Here is a 15,824-nt window from a genome sequence, read left to right on the forward strand (position 1 = left end):
CGAAGAAATGCCTATACAAAGATAATATTATGCAAAGAAATGCGGTTAGGAGAAAATGTGGTACGAATAGACACCATAAAAAGACGTTTGTGAAAAATTATATATGCAAAATTGCCCATACCAAGTGTGCAGAAACAAACATCTGTGGACGCAAAGTTTCGTGGATACGAAAATTTACGTCCGGACATTTCCCGGTGAGAATGTAAAATACAAATGCTTGGTCATGAATATCTAAGGACCAAAATTAGTGCATGAACGGCCGCAATACAATTTTTTGCGCATGCAGAAAGTTAATCTGAATAAATGTGATGCAAAATTTGTCATGCGTTTAATAACCTCTTGCATGCAAGCCTTCAGGAATTCAGTACGCTATTCCAAAAGCAGGCGCTGCAACCGTGCCGAGTTTGCTAGTGAATGGAAACAAAGGCTCAGAACATATATTAAGGCTGGGGGCGACCTATGTCTAAACGAACCATCACCGTGTCGAGGTATTAGCACTTTCACATTGATGGTCCTATGACCACGCCAAATATCTTCATCATTCGTTATAGTTTCTCGTTTGCATTTGTGGATAGGCATTCAGTGAAAAAGAAGTGTCAGACTGCTCCTCTTGAAAAATTAATTGACGTGATGTTACAGACTGTGGCCCCATTCCATTGTCGCAGCAAGTTTTTCCAGCAACTCTCTCCCCTTAACTCTCTTCTCTCCTCATTCAACGAAATCAGAGAGAAAATTTGAAGGACGCAATAAAAACCTTTTTAACCCTTCAACGTGCTCCCGCCCATGCCCTTATTAAAACCCTGAGAGCGCATCCGGGCGTCAGTGAGGTTTTAACAACAAGCTTATCACAAATTGTGCATTTCAGCGTGTGTCGGTCGGTAATATTTCAGCCACATGATCAAACATACGCCCTCGCTTTAAGTGGCTCGCCCTACGCCCCACCAGGGCGCATTCCAGCCAGATTACATTTTACAGCATACTTGACATCGATTACCAGCACGTCTATAGAAGATCCGGCTTCAGCTAAGCAGTTGGTAGGCATATCAAGTCACTACAAAATGCAATTAACTTTGATGCCGTATCTCATCGGGTTCCCCATATCTGACACAAATCTTCAACGTGGATCGCAATCGACAAATCCGCTGCTACAGTACATCGCGAGTTGCTACGGTACATTACAGGTGAAACTTCCGAACAGGAACACGAACATGTATACATATATGGCATTACCACGCTGCGCAAAATCACCGCAAACAAAAGTTACCTGCGACCTTTTGCTCTAAGAGAAACCCAGTTCAGTAGCCAAGTTCTCTCACTGGCAGGTTTTCAAATGAAATGACGCATGAAGTACGTAGAATGTTCTCAAACATATTTAGGAAACAGGCTGACATTGGCAGCGTACGAAGAATGACGTTTCCACGTTCGTTTTCTAAAAAAGCGCTGACCATTCTATTCATACCAGGAGTCCTTCAGAATTAAATGATAAAGGCCTGATCTCAGGGCGCGTGTGATACATTTGCAAAGACTCTCGTCCGCTGGGCGTCACGTGGGACGCGAGTGGTTCAAAGGCGTGATCTCAGGGCGCGTGTGATACATTTGCAAAGACTCTCGTCCGCTGGGCGTCACGTGGGACGCGAGTGGTTCAAAGGCCTGATCTTAGGGCGCGTGTGATACACTTGCAAAGACTCTCGTCCACTGGGCGTCACGTGGGACGCGATTGGTTCAAAGTCGCAACGGATTCTGATGTTCACGGGCTCAAAATGGCGTGAGATATCAGGTCAACAGGTTTTTCCGTGGCTAATTAACCAATATGCCAACAGTGAGGGACAACACGTGTACATCGTCATAATTTCAATCAAGAGGTTTTGTGAAAGTGTATTAACACGTGCTCAGGGGGTCAATTTCAACCCCTACGTTTTTCAAGACTAATTTTCGAAACGCGCGGCGCAACTGCACCAAGCCCCGCATAGCTATTGACAATTTATAGCAACTATTTTGGTATTAAAAATCAGATGTGCCTCGTGAGGGTGCTGACCTGTGGTAGGCCAAAGTCAGGTCACTGTCGTCAGCGCAGGCAATTTTTAAACAATTGTTCGATCTGATGCGACAGTGAATTGTTACACAAAGCTATAATCTCCGGGGTGGTTTCACAGTCAAAAAGACAATTGACGCAGGATTAAGAAAAATTCCATTGACCTTGAGTCAGGCATATAAGTCAAACCGAGATCAAAACCGACCTGCTTTTTCACTGGAGAGCTGTCTTTACGGGGGTAGCTTTTGATGCCTCTTTGAAATATCTTGATATCAGGGACTGCGACACACATCTTACTTTGACTTGTCGAATGTCAGAGTAGGTCGTTGACCTAAAATAACTAAGATAAACTTTTTCCATGAATGTACCACGTAGCGTAATTTTTTACCTTTTATCCAACTTAAAACATAGAAATAATCTCCTGAGCGTTTAGTTCTGATGAGCTTTTACACTCCGAAAAAGGTCACTGACTTAGAGTGAACTCCAGTTCACTTTGACTTAGAACAGCTATCTAGGTTCCAGGCGGTTTGCAAGAGGTCTAGTGGTACTTTGGACAATAACCTGGAGTTTGAACCTTGTTAAACCATGTTTGACCAGAACGGGCCATGACCAAGGAATTTAGGACTTTGACGCGAGTTAGTTGTCATATTCCCCAACCCACCGCATGAATTTGGTGTCTACAGCATTCTTTGATTTTGATGTCTCAGGGGATCAAATTGACCCCCATCCGAGCGTGTGGTATTGAACCGGCCACCCAGGCTCTTATTAAATGAAGATGGTCCTTGTTTAAGGGTCCCTTCTCCAGGCCTACCTCGCCTGGGCTGGGTGCGTAATATTTCCATGACTATCTCTTTTTTGCTAGACATTCAAATGGTGACTTAAAATGATAAATGCAAAATTAATAACAGTACCTTCTTTAGGTATATGAATGTCATAGTCACGCTGCCATTGCGTGGAAGAGTTGTGCCATAATTGTATCACGCATTTGCCCGGGAGAACTTGGCACGCATGGCCACTGCACCGCAGCAGGCAATTATGAGCTTGACTCCTTTGTGTTGGCTGATCTTAAACTGCCACTCCTGATGACCCACTGCTCCTTCACGTTGAGGATCTTGTCAGTGGAATAGTTTTACGAAATCAGGTGGGCTGAACCAGGTCAAAATGACTATCCCATGCGTGGTTAAATTTTTTCCACGGATTTGGCCCGCTAACGCCAAAATTGGGGAGGGTGAGAGTCCCAACTGAATACGAAACTACACCCCCACATCCTGTGGGGGCACTCGCAACCCTCCCTTGACTTCTTTACTTCGCCGTAACTACATTTGAAGTTGGGTGCCTGCCAAGAGGCAAATATTACAACTTTCCATTACACGTGCTCTTATAATAGACCTTGGGCAGACTTGAGTGATAACCCTTTGGTAGCTGAACCCGTTACAAAACTCACGGGCCGAAAGTTTCCCTTAACATGCCCTGTGGGACTTCAGCTTGTCACTTGGGTTCAGTCTCCTAGCTGACCCTAGTTACACGTCCAATACATGATTGTCATGTCCGCCAGGTTGAAAAAGTGCATGAAATGGAATATTGCGAAAATTTGCAATCGGTCCATTTGGAACTGCAGTTCGCGATGGAATTGTTATGGAGGTTTAGACACACATAGATGAAGATACATAGATACTGCGACTGGCAGTGACTTTACCCTGACTTTGGCTCCTCTGGCTGCGTCAGTTTAGTCTCCAGGTCAGCAATGCTTGAAGTTGAGTCGATTGCGCCCTGATGGCCATACAACTGGACAGAGTTTGGGTTATTCAAGCGCCAGTTAACTTAGAGCCCAGCGGAAGACAAGTATTCTGTCTACCCAATGTGCTTACCTTACACTAGTTTAAGGTGTTATCAGCCTTAGGATGCATCACGAACTGTCACCTAAGGTCGTTTAAACATGCCTCACAACCGGTAACCTCTACAACTCATCTGAGATGACATTGGCATTGTATACTCAATAGTAAGATCGGTCGTGAGTTCGTGACAGGTCACTTCAAGCCTTCAGCACACTGAAATGGATTGAAATAACAACATGATCGATACACTTTCAGATTTCGTCGATATTTTCCAGACTCCCCCCCCCCCCCACATCAAAAAACGCATGACTCGCACAGGAAGATCAGTTCAAACTCATATCAACCGCATTGTACGAACATGTGTTTACGTTGAACTTTGTTCGCCTCGGTATGAACTGCTCCATGAAGCCTGACATACACCGAGAAGTGCTTCGGCTCTCTAGGAGCTGTGCATCAGCCTGGCTCCCCTCCCCCCCCCCCCCTCCGATGCTATAACGCTTTAGCGGGGTTTGAACGCGCCACAAGAGCCGTCGATTTCTGCTCAGCTGGATTATCGAACTCCTGTGGCTGTCAACGTTGCACACGGCAGGTGCTTTACCACATAGTGTCAAGGCGACTCCTGAGGTGACAGTGACATAACTTATGCAACTGGCCTGACTAGGGACTCCGATTAACTCAAAGGTTATAGCAATACCGTAACTGCTGCATGCTTATGGGAATGTTGAAAGCTGCAGCCGTCAGGGGCGGTGACACAGTGGGGTACGTAGGGGAGGCGCCCGCCACAACTCCCAAAACGTGGGGGACTGTCCCTCACAGCCTCAAACAGACCAGCAATCGTCGTACGCATGAACACGCGTTCTGAGAACAAAAGCGCAAAACCCCATACACGATATTAAACCCAATTGACCCGATAATTGCAGCCACGTGTCATAACGTACTGAACACGCTGCGCGTGACTCATCTCCATCGCAAGCTTCTCGCAGCGCACGCGCCTGAGGCCGCACTCACCAGTAGTGTTGCTCAGTGCCAGGCGTACACTGCTCAGCAGTTGTTCCGCAGGTGTGCAACATTGTATTCCTTTGCGGGGTAGTGACCAGTGGGCATCCCCATGTGGAGCTGCAGCAGTTTTCCCCCAATGTAAAGCGGCGGCTGCCCCCCCCCCCCCTCCTTCCACCCCCATATTGAGTTGACTCACGTCAGTTGGACTTTTGGCCCTCACTAGTCCATTTGTTCTTTGAAAGGTCCTAAACCGACCTTAAACAACACTAGAACGAAGTTTGACCGGTGACTTTTGTTCACTTATCCTGAAACACGCAAGTGAAAAATGAACTCTAAATGCCTACACCGAACCTGTTGGGTTTTGCATCTTGTTGTGTTGAAGGAAAAAAACGGAAATGTATAACTGAGAGCAGATCACGATTAAGAGAAATTTAAGCGTTTTGTCAGACCCACCGGTCCTGGTTGATAAAGAAGGATGTTCGGCTAGTGGGGAGAACATATTCAAAAACAACAATGTTAATTGATCTAAACTGATTCCGTGAATGAATATGTGTGACGTGGTAACGCCTCACATGGTAAGCATCTCACACGTTGGCGTCACCATAGAGAGTACAGCAAAGTAGCTTGACTCCTGCACCGTCAAAAAATGCTCCCGAAAGGAGGTTGGAGGAATTCATCAAGCATTTGGCATTTTCCTGGCTTTGTTCATTTAAGGTAAGTCCACACACTTGCTTTCCTCTAGCCTAAACATGGATTTGACGCCACGGATTTAACGGTATTGCGGAGACTTTCATGCCAAGCGATATTTTGTCTGGTACGCATGGAGGTGTGAACATTGCATTGCTTTGTTCGTGACGCAAATCGATTTGTTGTCAATTATCGTGAAGCCATTTGGTTTTACAATAGTTTACAGGTAGCGGCACGCATCATGCGTACGGGTAGCATAACATGATGAAGCATCTGAAAATCCGGTGAAGCATTTGAGTTCTATAGGTTTAAAGGGAGTTCTCCACATTAATTGGGCTTTTTCAACTGAAATGCAAACTTGAAGACCATTCAGAGCAGTTCACAGCCCTGCCTTTATCAAGATACGAGCCTCTTTGGCTTTTGAGCTACACAACTCGAGGACGAGCAGACTATTCATGCAGACCATTTAAAGGTCATCCAGGCATCCATGAAGTCATCATAACGTAATGCATGTCTTGTCATTCTGTTGGCCATACGGCGATAAAGGCCAAGCAAAGTTAATTTGTCCAGTCGTTCATATCTGGCGTTCAAGAGCTCGATTTCCAGGTATAACGCCCATGAATTGGTTGCCAATCAGCCTTGTGCAACGCATGATGGCGCAATCAAACAACGACGTAGTGAGGACCATATTTACTCAATAGAGAAACTATGCTGCCTAGATTAATCTTTTCCACTGAGAGCCACACCAATAGTTCTTAGCGACTTGATTTCATTATACCTGATGTTTGCTTCAATGCCGTTAAATATGGAGCATTCCCTTTACATCTGTGCTGAAAGATGTGGTTCGCCATTATTTGGACAAGGATTTCCACGCACGGCTGACGTGTCACACCAAACCCGCATTTTAAATAAAGCAGCAGTGATGAAACATAGAGTGCTATAGCTTAAATCTGAGGACAAATAACCCAAAACATATGATGCTGTGGCCTAAATCTGAGGACAATAACCCAAAATTGTAGAATGTTATGCCACTTCGCCGAGTGGCATGGCTCCCAAACCGGAGGGTTAAACATCCGCCAGTATGGCCAGATGTTTACTTATCTCCTCTCCCCGCATTAAGTCGTGTTTGCTCGCAGCATCAGCTGAACATAAACGGCTGAGGGGATAAGCGAAGCAATAACATTATACACCTAGGGGCATAAGGCTCGGAAAGGTTTGGCAGGTTTGGCTGTAAAGTTCCCAACTGCTGGGCTAACCTTAGTTCCTAACTGCGTCCGGGGCTGTGCCCTCAACCAAAAATACGTGCTGTCGCCCACGGCGGCCATTACAAGCGGATAAATTGCAGGAGCCGTCACACTGGCATGCACTTGACGGATCATAATGGCTTCGGACAGTCGTCACAGCAAAATGTAAATGCAACGTGGCGGCGCCAGATGCTGACGGGTGACGAGGCTGATGGTGGTGCCAGTCTGGACCTTCCCCCCCCCCTCCCCCGGCCCCCACTGCGGCAACGGCCAGCCGCCTGGCAGCGGGCGGCGCCACGGCTTCATCACCCAGCGACAGCTGCGACGCGTCATGGACAATTGCGGTGCCGACGGAGATTCTCGGTGGGAGTAGAAAGAGATTTTCGAAGGACGCTTGCAAGGCAAACCGTGCGAGGCCCTCTCAAGGCGACACAAAGCTCCAAGGTGTCCTCAATGTGATGCCTGTGATAAGCCGGTGACGTCTTCTATACTCGCGAAAATGGGGCCTGGTTGTGGGTGGAGAAGCTTTCAACACGAGTGTACTTGCGAATAAAAAATCATATCATATGATTTATGACTGTGGATTTAGGGAAGGGGTCGTCACCTCAATGCCTCCAGTCTTTCAATGATGCCTCCGTTTTCTCAGAAATCAACAGTCGATGGAGGAATTATCAGACATGTGCTTGGATTTCACATATTATGTCGCAGTTTTTAGGATTCTGAAAATAAATTTGGACACATTCCATGAGTTTAAAAAAATCCTTCGACAGACCTTCACAAAAACACAAATTTTATACGACCATCGAACAAAATTTGCCAATGGATCACAGCCCTAAGAGACCCTTCAACCAAAATTTCAAAGTGGACCCCGAGTCCTGGGAAATCTAAGATTCAGGGCTGAGAGATCCGATCTTAGGATTAATACATATATATAATATATATATATATATATATATATATATATATATATATATATATATATATATATATGTGTGTGTGTGTGTGTGTGTGTGTGTGTGTGTGTGTGTGTGTGTGTGTGTGTGTGTGTGTGTGTGTGTGTGTGTGTGTGTGTGTGCGTGTGTGTGTGTGTGTGTGTGTGTGTGTGTGTGTGTGTGTGTGTGTGTGTGTGTGTGTGTGTGTGTGTGTGTGTGCGTGTGTGTGTGTGTGTGTGTGTGTGTGTGTGTGTGTGTGTGTGTGTGTGTGTGTGTGTGTGTGTGTGTGTGTGTGTGTGTGTGTGTGTGTGTGTGTGTGTGTGTGTGTGTGTGTGTGTGTGTGTGTGTGTGTGTATGTGTGTGTACAAAGAGAGATAAAGCTCCTTGGACTAGCGCATTGGACAAGTCCAAGTCTGCAAACATTTTGCCAGGTCGTGCGTGCTGGCACAAGTGTGAACACTGCCACGCCCAGTCGGTCCTAATGACCATGCATTTGATACTTTGAAAATGCAGACATCTAACACATAAACCAAAAAACGCACCATGAAACCAATCACCGCTTGCAAAAGATACAAATTTTAAAATTGTTGCCGTTCTCTTAGGCCATGACTACGAGTTTTTTCATGACTTCTGACAGCACTGCGTCAGCTATACTGAAAGCTAAGAAAAAATTTGTAACCTTGTTTTGGACGCATTCTTTCAGCACAGGTAAACGTATCCAGGAGAGAGGAGTGCTTAGGCACTCGTTTTACTAGGGCGAGGGCCCATGATGCAAGTGCAAAAGTGCGCTATTGTTCGCTACCAGGTACCAAGCGTATTGGGGCAAAGTTTTACATGCATTGGGTCTATCGAACGATCGCGTTTCGGACCTGTAGTTCACACATCATGGTATTCCCAGCTTGCGCCGAAATATACCTCATCACGTGATGGACGGCAGTTACCATAAACTACCACTTAACACAAGACATCCTGCACAGAAAGCTGCGGAAGCTGGCAAAGTGAAAGAGGATGAGAACAAAAAGCATGTTTCCACTTAGTTCTCATCTGAATGCTCCCGCCCTATTGCAGGCGTGCAGCGGATATTATTCTTCAGATCATCAGTCCGGAGAACGCCACCGAACAGGCTCATGGCGACACGCCCACAGTGGCTCACGTCTTTGAATCGGAGACGGAGCTGAAGGCTGGTAATCGAAAGTCCGGTTGTGACTTGGGGAGCCGCCGTGAAATAAGCACACGCTTCTGGGAATTTGAACTATCGCGTGCAGCTAAAAGCTTTACCATGAAAGTAAAACGCCACTTTGATTCGTGCATGCCGAGGCATTTGGAGCCGAATATTGTAAGTGTCAGCCGCACAGACCTGCGCTGAAATATCTGTCCCTCCGTCGCCCAGCCAAACCACCAGTGCCTAAACGTCGCGTTAACTGACGCTGGCCGGTTGACTTCGATCGAGCTGGTGTTGCGTCGCGTGAATGAGCTGGTGAGATGGGCTATGAAGTTAGATGAGGTGAGCTGTGGAGCTAGGTGAGGTGAGCTATGGAGTCAGGTGATGTGAGCTATGGAGTTAGGTGAGGTGAGCTATAAAGTTAGGTGAGGTGAGCTGTGGAGTTACGTGAGGTGAGCTATGGAGTTAGGTGATGTGAGCTATGGAGTCAGGTGATGTGAGTTATGGAGTTACGTGAGGTGAGCTATAAAGTTAGGTGAGGTGAGCTGTGGAGTTACGTGAGGTGAGCTATGGAGTTAGGCGAGGAGAGCTATGGAGTTAGGTGAGGTGAGCGATAAAGTTAGGTGAGGTGAGCTATGGAGTTAGGTGAGGTGAGCTATGGAGTTAGGTGAGGTGAGCTATGGCTGCACAATGGAACAGCTGCCCGGCATCGCGAAACCTTGCGTTGGTCTTTCGGCCAGAATGTTTCAACGTACCGTGGATCAGCTAGATATTTGATAAAAAAGATGCTGTACAGCGGGCGTGTTTTTAAGACCAAACATCCAAGTACCTCTAAAGGTCAGCTGATCCGTACTCACTGAACTACTGACCTGAGATATTTCCCTTCGAATTTTAATGGGCCCTGACATCTGGATAGTTAACCGATGGCAGGGAAGGTTGTTCTTGTAGCTGTCTTACGGCAAAAGTGAGAAAGCAGTGGTAATTGTGGTGTATTTCATATTTTTATGTGTATTTGTTTTTGTTATGTTTATTTTCTTCTTTGTTTTTATCTACTTATTTATTTGCTTGTTATTTATTTATAGTATATGTTGGTTTTTTTTCTTATGTTCATGTTATGTGTATTTCTTATCATTATGGTATATTTCACACTGATGCCACCTTGATCATACCATGGACTGATTCGGTAATGCACACTAGCAGAGTAAAATTGGGAACATCATTTGAACAACTATTTGGGGAAGGTGCACCTGCCCGACTGCCTGCCTACCGACCGCCTAAAGTTGTAAGGACACGGTGCACGCGCGCGCGAGAGTGACAGCGTGCCATAGCGAGTGTTTCATGCCGGTGCGGTAAGCGGGTTTTGCATGGGCAGTCCGTAAAAGCGTCCAGTGCACAAGTGGGCGAAGGACCGTTCGAAACTGTTGCCGCGACTGTGCGACCGCGGCCGCAGGGACGCGAAATTAGCAAGCTTAGATATATAATCCAACGGAAATCGCGAGATTTCACATGTGACGTGGCACGTGTCATGTGGCACGTGCACACGAGCGTTCGGAACAGAGTTGCCCGCTTTGTGCGTTTTTCGCATTTTATCTCAGAGTTTGGCAGCCAGACCGGATACAGGTACGAATCTGATTTCAAAGCGTCGACCAACGTACCGTCCGCATCTCATGAGGCTTACACGAGTTTGTGCGACGCACGGTTGCGCCGATAATCTTTGAGCAGGCTATGAATGTCGGCATTTAAAAAAAAGCGGTGCCGAATACAACACGCTGTAGTCGAAATTGCAGCCTGGACAGTGGCGAAATTTACTTCACCCCACGCACCGATTCATTGCCTGCATTTACCACCCATTTAATTGACATTCTGCGCATTTCCGTCCATACATCAATCTTTCGTAAAGGGTTGTAGTTCCACATTTCCGCGTCGTCAAAATGGCACCAGCCGGTCGCTCAGTCGTCGCCGGTGAGAATTTCAAGTAAAACGACGAAACCCGCACGCGCGCCGTATGTGGCCGGCGTCTGGCAGCCGTCATTCATTCGCCCATTCATTCATTTGGTGCAAGGAGAAATGTGAGATATTGTGGCGATCAAATGCATCGTCCAAACTACTTGCTCTGAGGAATGCCAGAGAAGACACACATTGAGTGAATCATAATTTGTAACGGATGTGATAACAGGCCCACAGAAGTGCAGCAATTTCTCAGCGAAGCTCACTCCTCCGGCAAAACAGTGCCGACAGTGCCAACAGTTCGAAGAGGTGCCGAAGGGCCCCTCAGGACCGAAGGTCAATGGCCCGATTGGAAGACTTAAGTGCCCGAATGACTGGCTGTAGGTCGCATTAAGGATGCCTCACGCCCACGAGGCCGTGACCTCCAATGTCATTGTCAATTTAATAATATATATTTATATATAAATATATATGAATATAAAATAATAAAAATAACCAAAATAATAGTAAAAATAGAATAATAATACTAATAAAAATTGTCAATTACCTCCAGAGGGCCTCTTCCACAGATTAGGGACGTCTGGGACAGTGCGGGCCTTTATTTAGGCCAGAGACACCAATACCTCACAGTCGGCTACGTGTCGGTCCGATGTCTAGTCGCGCGCATTTTCAAAACTACGTGACATGATTTGCATCACGAATCGATTTGACTAAATGTTTAACATTTCCAGACAAACATGGCTTTTCCAAGTTGATACAAATCACTTACCTATTTCGATCTACAGTCTACATTCGCGGGGTCCTCAACAGCTATGTAGAACCTAGATCAAAATTATGGCAAAATTTATTACCCCTATCGGTTTAGGAAGAGTCCACTTCTGACCCCTATCGATTTGGAAAGAGTCCAGTGGAACATTATAAAATAAAGAGTGACGAGTCCACTGGAACATTGTAAAATAAAGAGCGACGAGTCTACTGGAACGTTGTAAAATAAAGAGCGACGGTAGTTTATTTCGTGACGGAGGGTTCACGGACTATAAAATTAAGCCATAATTAATATTGCAGAAGCTTCGAGCTTCCGTTCCATTTATAAACGGTAGCAACTAAAAAATAACAAAAAATATATTATCAATTATCATCAACAAATCAGCCACAAACGGCGATTTTTTTCGGGAGGAGGGGGCTGTGCCCTTCGTTGTCAAGGGATCTGGCTGCGCCCCTGTACAGTGTCCAACCGGTAACGTCACTTAAGTGCCACCGGTCAATAAAAGTTAAGTCACCCAAAAATAGCGGAATGCTAAGCGTTATTGCTTGGTGGGCTACGACAGTGATGGAATGACAGCGAAGGCGGCAAGGGAACACCAGTGAGTAGGACGTATGAAAACTGTTCCCAGCGACTGGCATGGTCTTGTCCCACCCCACTTTCCCCAAATCCAAGAGAATACGGAGTTACAATATAGCAACGTCCAACAGCTCTAGAAGAACAATCTAGAGCACCCACGAACTTGTTTCAAGCCTCTGAACCCATAGCGTTGTCGAACTCTATTTGCAGAGCTGACCATAAAGAACACTCTACCATCGTTCTTACTCGTGACCACGTGTCAATATTTCCATCAGCATACGACGGTCTTTTCCCATTTCCTCCTACGCCCGTAGTATTCTTGTCGCCGCTGATAAATCCTGTTCTCCATCACTTCGGACCCAATGACGTTCAAGTGACGTCAGTAGGATGGCGTCGCTGGCTCGAAAATAGCTATCTGATAGGATATCAGTATGTGTGCGTACAGTGCGCCATGCATGCGGTAAAGCGACCACTTAACTTAAATTCGCTTCACTGGTGATGATTTCCAGGGTGTCGGCTTACCGACGCCTTGCTGTGTATTTCTGAAAATTACGCGGTGATCCTTTAGTCTGGGTAGCGACAGCTAACACCGATCGCCGGCCGTATCGACAGAGCACCGAGAGACGGTGCTAATGGGTCCGCAGGTGACAAATGGTAGCACTGCTTGACGGCGGTGTACGGATGGCGGCCCGCATAATGGGCTCATGTGACGGGGACGCATGCGGACTTCCCTCGGGCTAATGCCAGGGTCAAGACGTCGGTTCTGCCATGCTCGGATCGGAATTTCTGGCGCGCGTCCAGCCGCATTCTGAGCTCGTCCCTCTTCAGCGGGGTGGTTTATTGAAGGCCTGGTGGTCGGCCCGCTGACAGGTCGGCAGAGTCGGTGTGCTGTTACATGTCGGTGCGCCACACTGCCGGAGGCAATTAAAATGACATGTCTTGACGTCCCCTTCATGCTATTGGTCGCTAATTGAACAACGGGACTTCGTCCGGCAGCGAGTCAGCTGCTGGCCCTCCAAAGTGCTTTATCTAGTTGCGAGGAAGGGCAAACGGCGAACTACGTAAGGAAAGATGTTCACCATTGAGACAACATTGCTATGCATATTACTGTAATTTCTCCCGAGCGTGATTGTGAAAGAAAGTGATGTAAGTCAGCTTTTTCATGTTCGGTCACCGATGAACAAGCGGGATGCATTACTTGAATGAAAAACAAAGCAATACTTTTGGAAATAGCCACTGAACGACACGATTATGTTGCATATTTGCCTGTTTTTTCATGACTTCACATTTGATCATTTCAGAGCAAACTAGATCATTTCGTTCTTTTACCATGCCACCATTTTTCGTATTATTAGTTAGTACTTACTTTTAGCACAACCACTTATATTTGCATGCCTTGTGTCATTGGGCTGCTGCACCATATGACCCCATATGATAAAGGCATCGGCATCGCTTTATCGGCATCAGCTGAGCATTTTCTTCGTGGGATTTTAAGCTGGAGCATTTTTAGCACATCCAGGTTAAGACATGTGCATATGAGTTTTATTGGGTCATAGTTCACACACACACACACACACACACACACACACACACACACACACACACACACACACACACACACACACACACACACACACACACACACACACACACACACACACACACACACACACACACACACACACACACACACACACACACACACACACACACACACACACACACACACACACACACACACACACACACACACACACACACACACACACACACACACACACACACCACACACACACACACACACACACACACACACACACACACACACACACACACACACACACACACACACACACACACACACACACACACACACACACACACACACACACACACACACACACACACACACACACACACACACACACACACACACACACACACACACACACATATATATATATATATATATATATATATATATATATACATAATATTAAGCAGGGCCCGGTCAACTGTTTTTAAAGGTTTAGTCCGAGACTCCTCCGCGAATGGGGCAGCGCCAACACTAAGCATTGCTCGTGGTATGAGCCCTGACCCCACCGCCTGATCGCAAAATCCGGGTCAACGGCAGCATATCGTGGCGAAAATCTAACGTGCCACAATGCTCTGCACGGTCCGCCAAGCCCTGTGACGCCACCCGACCTAAAGTGCCGCTACTGCCACCGGCCACCAGCCATCAGACAAGAATAAATAACGAGTGTAAGGCGACTCGAACCCACCCAGCCACGGATGACCATCAGAAGGCAGGCGCTTTAACCAGCCGAGCTATCGGGACGGACGGACGGCCGATTTAGTGTTATTACCGTTCCAACCTGTGAGTGATCCAGGCAATTTCATCATCTGCCTCTCCTCGACCTTCCCCTCGGCGCTGCAACGTTAAGTGTAACAATGCATAACAGTTTTCAAACGCAAACAATTCGTGTTGTGTGCGCAGACTGGCGGACCGTTGCGACACCCACCTGGTTCTCGGTGGTGAGCAGCTTGATCTGGTCGTTCATCAGGCTGTACTTGGCCGACTCATCCTTCCGCATCTGACGCTCCTTCTTCAGCTCCGGCGACCAGAAGGTCTTGATGCTGTGCATGCTGGAGCCCAGCTTCTGATTGGTCAGCTCCAGTTCCTTCTTCAGCTGGCTGAGCTCGCGGTGAAACTCGCCGTTCTGCGCCTGCATCTCCACTATGTACGAGTCGCGCGTGTTGCCGTGCTTGGCTCCGAACTCGGGGTTCGGAGACTGGCGCGCCGACCGCGACATGTGGTGGCCCGGCGACGGCCCGTACAGACCCTCCTCGTCCATCATGCCGTCGCGCATGCCGTCGCGCATGCCGTCGCGCATGCTGTCCCTCATGCCGTCGCGCATGCCGCGCTCGAGCGAGCGGTCTCGGCGCGGCGGCATGCCCAGTTCGGGCCTGTCCAGCGAGCGGTCGCGCGGCGGCGGGTCGCGGATCGGCACGAACTCGCGCTCGTGCCCGTCGCGCTCCAGGCCGCCGTGGTAGCCGCGCGACGAGGCGCCGCGCGACGTGGAGCGCGAGCGGTGGTGCGAGTTGGCGCGAGGCCCCCCGCGGTCCAGGTGATCCATGCCCGGGCTGCCCAGCTCGTCGTTGGGGTACGGCGGCGGCTCCTTGGCGTGCGCGCTGGAGGTGCCGTGCGGCGCGCGGCGCGGCTCGCCTGGCAGCGGCGAGTTGCTGGTGGAGCGGCTGTGACGCTGCGAGCGCCTCACCAGCGGACTGCCGCGGCCGGCGGCCTGCTGCGGCGGGTAGGCGCCGGCGGTCACCGGCTCGGCGCGGCGACCGGCGCGGCCCGGCGGCGGCTCAGTGGCGTACAGCTCGCGCGACATGCCGCCTCACCGGCGCAAGAGCCGCTCGACACCGCGTCACTCATGCTGCCCACACCGGGCAGCTGCCACCACTGGCCCAGGCGCCGGCCGACGGCACATCGGCCGCCCGACCGCCGCCGTCGTCGACGCGTGCGATCAATCGGCGCTCGACGCACGCCCGCCCGCCTTGGCGTGCTCTTATGTTGGCGAACGGTTCGCGCGGCCGCGACGCGCCTCGGCCACGAGTCAACGAGTCGAAGGGTCGCACGA

At 48.4% G+C, this 15,824-nt stretch overlaps 1 protein-coding gene across 1 annotated transcript in view; it reads right to left on the minus strand.

Annotated features, from left to right (window-relative positions):
- The window catches only part of LOC119111571 (trichohyalin), a 70,995-nt gene extending 55,594 nt beyond the window's left edge, over positions 1 to 15,401 (minus strand). Inside the window, exon 1 of the mRNA XM_037235381.1 lies at positions 14,703 to 15,401. Within this exon, the coding sequence (XP_037091276.1) occupies positions 14,703 to 15,317 (615 nt within the window). The 5' untranslated portion in view covers positions 15,318 to 15,401. The remainder of the gene's footprint in view (positions 1 to 14,702) is intronic.
- Between the last annotated feature and the right edge of the window lie 423 nt (positions 15,402 to 15,824).

The sequence above is a fragment of the Pollicipes pollicipes genome, unplaced genomic scaffold (genome assembly GCF_011947565.3).
Source record: "Pollicipes pollicipes isolate AB1234 unplaced genomic scaffold, Ppol_2.1 Scaffold_7261;HRSCAF=8764_pilon_pilon_pilon, whole genome shotgun sequence".
NCBI classification, from domain to species: domain Eukaryota; kingdom Metazoa; phylum Arthropoda; class Thecostraca; order Pollicipedomorpha; family Pollicipedidae; genus Pollicipes; species Pollicipes pollicipes.